The sequence below is a fragment of the Papaver somniferum genome, chromosome 3 (assembly GCF_003573695.1).
Source record: "Papaver somniferum cultivar HN1 chromosome 3, ASM357369v1, whole genome shotgun sequence".
Taxonomy (NCBI): domain Eukaryota; kingdom Viridiplantae; phylum Streptophyta; class Magnoliopsida; order Ranunculales; family Papaveraceae; genus Papaver; species Papaver somniferum.
In genome coordinates this window covers 133,731,813-133,738,351 of record NC_039360.1, presented here as the reverse complement: position 1 = coordinate 133,738,351, position 6,539 = coordinate 133,731,813, and the positions used below count along the sequence as shown (strand labels likewise).

The following is a 6,539-nucleotide window of genomic DNA, read 5'->3' as shown; positions in this document are numbered from 1 at the left end:
AAATGATTTGGTGTTGCAAAGTTTATTTTCTGGGCCAAATTATTTGGTGTTTTAATTCAGAAGCATTATATTTTATATTAGATGTTTAAATTTAACGGTTATATTATTTGCGCCCAGTCACCGAGCGTTTCTTTTATTAACCATTGGATCTGAGTTTAAATTTTAAAATTTAACGGTTCCAATTTGCTTTGCCGAACCATTGACGCTTCCATGATTGGACCTTGAATTTAAATGACTTGGCGCTGCTTGAATGTTGAATGTCGGAGGATGATTAGAGAAATCCTTATAATAACTTAGACCTCACAAGAAACTTGCTCTTAAGGAATTTAAGCAAATGTATATTGGAACATGCCTCGAAAGTTGTAAAGACCTGCAAGCACGTCAACGCTATTAAACCGACCAAGATACGATTTAACCGCTAATGACTCGTTTCATTAATATGAACATTAATTAATAAGAATTAATCCAACTATAATCTGGAGATGAAACTAGTATCATTAGTTAGATCTCGAAAAGTTATGCGAATTGGACTCCTCGAACGCGTCATTCGGATACCAGATGAAGAGGAAATTATTCTAATTTGTGAGAAGGGTAATACAATAATTATGTAGGCAAGTGGTATTAAGGCAATCGTGTTCTCGCTCACACTACACCATTTTAAGGGATTCACAACCCATATTTGCAACGGCACCAGTGTCGTGCGAAATTTATGTTGCTAATCCTCGTTGCTAATCTTTCGCAACGTTTTTGTCTGTTGCGAATTTTTGCAACCGCGCTGGGTTCAAGTGTATGAAGCAAGTGTGTGGTCGGGAACACTAGGACTGATAAACACGCCCCAATCAAACTTTGGTCATGCCTTCTTCTTCTTTTTTCCACCCTTAATCCCAATCTAGCTATATCCTACCCTTTATCGATTTCGGTCTTCATTCTTTCTCCGCCACAAGCACAGACTCACTCTCTCCTCTCCTCATCTCCATCTCCATCTCCATCTCCATCTCCATCTCCATCTCGATCTGCTCAGCTGAGCTCTTTATTCTCTTCTCAATCTCTATCATCAGTAGAACTCTATCATCAGTACCGTGCTCTTACTAACAATACCGTGTTCTTACTATTGTTAGGTTTTGATTTTTTTTCTGATTCATCTTGTTTGTTTGAAGTGACGAAGAAAACCTAAACCCAGAACACGGTATCTCTTCAAACATCATCATAAATGGATGACGATGATCAAGATGATTACGGTGATATTGGGTAAATCTCTATTTTTTATTCTTTTTTTATCGATTAATTTTCTCCAAAGTTTTCAATTAGGGTTCCCAATTTTCTGTAATTTTGAGATTTTCGAATTGTTTTTTTGAACTCACAAATACAAGGATGAACCAGTTGAGGACGTTATGGTAAGTAGATAGATCAGTTTTTTTTTTGGTATAATTTTTTTTGATTTTATTGATTGTGATTGCAATTGGATTTGTGATATTTGTAGGAAGGTGGTGAAGTGGATGTTGAAAATAACAATGAAGATGATGCTTCTGATGGTAGAAGGTGTAGAGAAAAGGGTATAAATCTTATCTTTGATCTCTTGATTAATTCTGTTAATCTTTTCAATTAGGGTTTGTGGTTGTTATGCTGGTGGAATTAAAGAATTAGCTGTTGTTGTTTGTTCAATTTGAAGTTATGAAGAGAATTACAAGCTGGGTTCGGTCTAATTTGCCATTGTTTAGGGTTTCGATCAGATTCAGGCACTGAGATGAACAAAGAAGGTTTGGGAAATGGAATTGAATCTGCTGTGATTGATAGAGATAGTCAGGGAGAACTGAAATGGGCCTGGTGGTACAAGAGATGCTATGTGAGATACAGGGAATGTCTGTATTATGATGCAGAGAAGAACCAAGCTGCTACTGTTAATTCGAACAAGGATCTGAAAATGGTGATACCGAGAATGGGTTTGCTGGAAGAGACTGGGAACAATGGTGGTGTTTCACTGCAGTTAGTTAGAGATGGTGTTGCCGGAATCTGTTTGTATCAAGATTACAAGTTCAGTTCCTATATGGCTTGATTTTGGTGGAGTTCTTGAGGCTGAGTGCAATGAGAATCTGTTGATCCAAGAGTTATGGCAAGTGATTTGAAGTTTGTTACTGCATATGGATTTAAGGGTTTGCAGGAGATGAAGTTATTACAAGAATCTGTTGGTGTGTTGATGAAATTAATGAGTTGCTCAATGAGCACAATTCAACGACAGTGCATCAAATATATTGGTCCTGTAAGTCTTAATAGGCTCAATAAATTGATTCACTCACAGTTAAGGGTTTTATTAACTCACAACTCATTTGTTCTGATATTTCAGAAAGAGAGGGAAGTCTATGAAGTAATCGTAGAAGATAGAAAGCTCATCTACAAACAAGGTGGAGAGTGTGTGGACACTGTTGAAGGTTTCAAATGGATTTTTTTCCTAAGCACATCGAGATCATTGTATGTTGGGAAGAAGGAAAAGGGACAGTTTCCGCGCTCGAGTTTTCTATCCGGTGGTGCTACAACAACGGCTGGAAGATTAGTGGTCATGATGGAGTTCTTGAGATATGCACAGTTGTTGCATCTTTGCATTTGCAGAAATTTTCACAATCTCTTTGTGCCAAGTGATTTACAATTTGCTTCCTTCTTGACTTTATATAGGAAATTTGGCCATATAGCGGCCACTACCTCCCCACATAAGAAAATTTCAAATAATTCATCAGCTTCCTTGAGGAACATCATGTGGATCTCACCAATGTTAAGGTAATACTTGCTGCCACATTCCTCATTACCCCAGATGATTCCCTCAAAGCTAATTTAATCTCCCTTTCGAACCATATGAACACTTTCTATATCTAATAAGCATGAATCGAATGACTTACATTATTCATATTGTCTTCCCAGAGATGTGCAAATGATGAAGACTGCCCATCATCATTCAGAGTTACCGACAGTGAAGTGAATAGTAAGGCGGAAGTTACAGAGGGTTCATCATTCAAACTCACAGTTTCTATTGGTTGTGTATGAACGCTTTGGGGATCATTATGTCTCATATTGTTGGATGTAGGGAGTAGTGCAAATTTGAAATATTTTCCCTCAGGTATCTAGTGAATGGAGATAAGTGAACCTGAACTGTAGCCGTGTTTGTAATTGTAGCCAAGAGGAAGTGAAAATCAAATTGAGGAAGGGATTAATCAAGAATCCCAATGAACAAAAAGTCAGGGTATGTCTATTTCTTTGTCCCACCAAACAAATTTCACTGAATTCATCTATATTTACAATTGGTTTCTGTTCCTTATCTCCATTCAGTAGATACACCAATTGTGGCCGCAACAGATGAACCAACCTTACAGCCGCACAATTTAGTTATGATTTTATTGTTCTTTTCCTGCTTTGATTTTCAGAACTACAAGCTACGTCTTGCTCCAATTCTAACAATCTGTTTCACTAATGGAGTTTGGTATTGTATAATACATACAACATGAAACAGGATACTTTTGTATTCATAGGAAAAATTGATATTAACAAATGCATTTTATTAGCCGGTGGCATCCAACATGCACAACATTTTCTTTTTATCATTGTGATTTCATTGCTTCGCAACTTGCTGGGAGAAGTTTGGTTATCATTGTGTTTTTATTTTTCTTCTACTTCTTTGTTAGTTCTTATTTTTCTTCCTCCTTTCAACAACACCCAACAATTAACATGTTTTTCCACAAAATTTCTAATTGATTTCTAATAACACTATTACTATCAATTTTTGTTTTGATTTGAAAATGAAAATTTCTTATTACACAGCTCATTGATTTGTCTGTGTAACAATGAAAATTTCTTTGGAGTATGGATTGATTATGTGTGTAATTGCAGGAAAACCCAAAATACACCAAGGATCAATCCTAAATCTAGGTCACAAACATTTTTCATGTTCACAAGTATAGGATGAAAGTATATGTGTATGCTGGCAAAAGTATCAAGACTCAAGAGATTTTACGTGGTTTGGTGCTAAAACCTACATCCATGAGGGTGATTTCACTATGTATGATGATGAGTACAAGTTCACGGTGTAATGCAAGCGGCGTTCAAGGTTCAAGGATTCTTCATTTGGTAGGTTTTAGATAATGTAATTCACTGAATTCATCCATATTTACAATTGGTTTCTGTTCCTTAGGCAGTTGAATTGTGGCTGGTTGATAAAGCAATCCTTCCCATTGAGAATTCCTTTGTTGCTCGAGTTATTCTCATTTCTCCTTACCCAAACATGGGTTTGCTTAGCCCCAATTGGAATTCCAAATATCACCATATTTGTGCCTATTTCGTATGTTTCTTAAGAGTTGAGGCTTCTGGGTCTTAAAAACTTATCTTCTTTGATTGCTTGTAGGCACTTTCACAATGTGAAATTACACTTTGCAAGTCAGGTGTTGTCAGGGAAAGTGTAGATGATACCGCTGGTGCTCCTCAGGTGATTTATTAACACATTTAAAAAAATTTGAACCTCTACTGCATCTCTACCATAGTAAAGTAATTTAAATTCTAGATATGTTGGACCAGCATGTAGCCTCACACCAACTAAGAGATACTGGCGCAGTTGCAAGTGCTCGAGCTGCAAAAATATATGGGCTCAACATACTTGCAGAACGTATCCAGGTAAGATTTTTCCTAACTTTTTCTCTAACCTCCACAATTTCCAATCTTTCTCTCACCCATCAAACTTCCATCGTTATCCATATATTATGGAAGATGTATTACGAGTATTATTCAATGAACCACCTAGCTTTATACGTCGTCTAATTGTGATTAGTACGTAAATGGTGACAAGATGAAGGGATATTAAGTGTATTAATTGTAGACCATTGTGTTATTAACTGTTATATATCAATTCTCTATTTGGGAAGGTAGTTACCTTGTACATATTTGAGTATTGCAGATCTTATTTAGTCCTATTTGGTTCACAAGAACTGCTACATGATTTGTCTAAACTCACAATTTGTTTCGCAGGATGACTGTGACAATATTACTCGCTTTTTGATACTTGCGAGAGAACCAATTTTACCAAAAATGATAGACCCTTTAAGGTAAAGTTAGTATTTCTTTTCCATTTTAGCTAATAATTTATCTGGCTGAATCAAATAAAGAAATATTGTTTTCTTTCCAGACAAGCATTGTGTTTACGCTAGAAGAAGGTACTGGAGGTGACCAACGGTAGAGTAGGTCCAAAAAAATCTCATGCGAAGGTATGTTTTTGTCAGAATGCTCCATATCATTCAGTTTACCATTACTTTGTAAACTAACATTTGTTTTTGTTTTTTCTGTATGTACACTGACGAGGAGGATGAAGTACCCTCACTTGCAGACTGTCTTGCTGCATCTAACCTTGATTCTTCTCCAGATAAAGGTAATCTTGTCACAGCCTTTTAGCGTATCTCACCATCATCTGATTCATATATTTCTTTTGATCCGTCCTTACTTTCATCTGTTTTGTTCCCATTTATGTAGAAACTGAGAAGGATGCAGCAACACCAGCAAAGAAGAAAGCGGTACCCAAAAGAGCTTCTGCATCCCAGAAAAAGACGATCTCTGAGTTTAGTTCCGATGATGAGCAAATACAAACCATTTCAGAGGAGAAAGGATCCAATGGTGAGTTTGAGCCACCTGCGGCGCTAAAAGGTGGAAAGAAGCCATCTGCGGTGAGAACCATTTCTTGCCCCTATCTTTAATCAATTAAAGTTTTTGTATCCATTTTTTTTAGTTTATGTAATATTTCTTATTGAATCAAATTTTGTGTGCTAGTTCATTATCACTGCATCGACGATTTTCAATATCGTCAGTATATTTTACTTTACAGGTTTGATATTAGTGCATCTGCATTATGTCGTTTATTTTGATTTATAGACCTCTTCAACCGTTGTTACAATCTCTTAATTTTTGTAGAATGGTTGTTGGTTTCAGTGTTTGCTCATTTAAATTTTGTCTACTCATCTCAGGTCTGGAGACAACAAGCTGCCTTTGGTGAGCAAACAGAAATCACAAGTGGATCTATGAAACTTTTCTTAGATGCTAAGGTTAGTGGACTTAAAAGGAATGAATCTAATTTCTCATTAGAATTAGAGTCAACCCAACTTTGGAATTTTTTAACTTTCTATGAACTGAACTTAGCAACTAAGTTTCTATGTGTATACTAGTTTGTCGTGATACTTGTATACTGGTTATCTGATTGGAAGAATTTGTGATGCTTTGTTCGCAGGTTGATTGAATGATGTTGTATGTTATGAGATCAGAAATTAAGGTTGGAGAACAAAGCAGCAGCCACTAGGTCCCTTAGCAGCTGCAAGATTTGTAAGTTTATGTAGTATCTCCTTATGGTAATTTAAGTTAGAAGAACTTAGGAATTTCGTAACTTTCCTTGAACTGAACTTAGGAACCAAGTATGTTTAAGTATGTTTCTAATGTATACACTAGTTTGTTGTGATACTTGGAATACATTTGTATCAAATACTCATACTTTTTGTTAACATCAATTGAAGAATCCATTTTTC

The 6,539-nt window shown here is 36.1% G+C and overlaps 1 protein-coding gene across 3 annotated transcripts; it reads left to right on the top strand.

Moving 5' to 3' along the window:
* The first annotated feature begins 946 nt into the window (after positions 1-946).
* LOC113361650 (IQ domain-containing protein IQM3-like) lies at positions 947-6,539 on the top strand. 3 transcript variants are annotated; one of them, XR_003365250.1, is made up of 14 exons: positions 947-1,248; positions 1,371-1,394; positions 1,481-1,553; positions 1,719-2,257; positions 2,342-2,769; positions 2,911-3,229; positions 3,874-4,110; positions 4,385-4,465; positions 4,555-4,650; positions 5,002-5,078; positions 5,159-5,398; positions 5,500-5,690; positions 5,988-6,065; positions 6,248-6,539. XR_003365250.1 is itself a non-coding variant. In XM_026604824.1 (6 exons), exons 4-6 carry the CDS (start codon positions 2,108-2,110, stop codon positions 2,966-2,968), a joined length of 636 nt encoding a protein of 211 aa, XP_026460609.1. In that variant the 5' UTR covers positions 947-1,248; positions 1,371-1,394; positions 1,481-1,553; positions 1,670-2,107; the 3' UTR covers positions 2,969-3,387. The 3 variants fall into 3 exon arrangements, 1 of the variants encoding a protein (XP_026460609.1); XR_003365251.1 differs by lacking the exon at positions 1,371-1,394; XM_026604824.1 differs by lacking the exons at positions 3,874-4,110; positions 4,385-4,465; positions 4,555-4,650; ... (3 more) ...; positions 5,988-6,065; positions 6,248-6,539 and having other exon boundaries at positions 1,670-2,257; positions 2,911-3,387.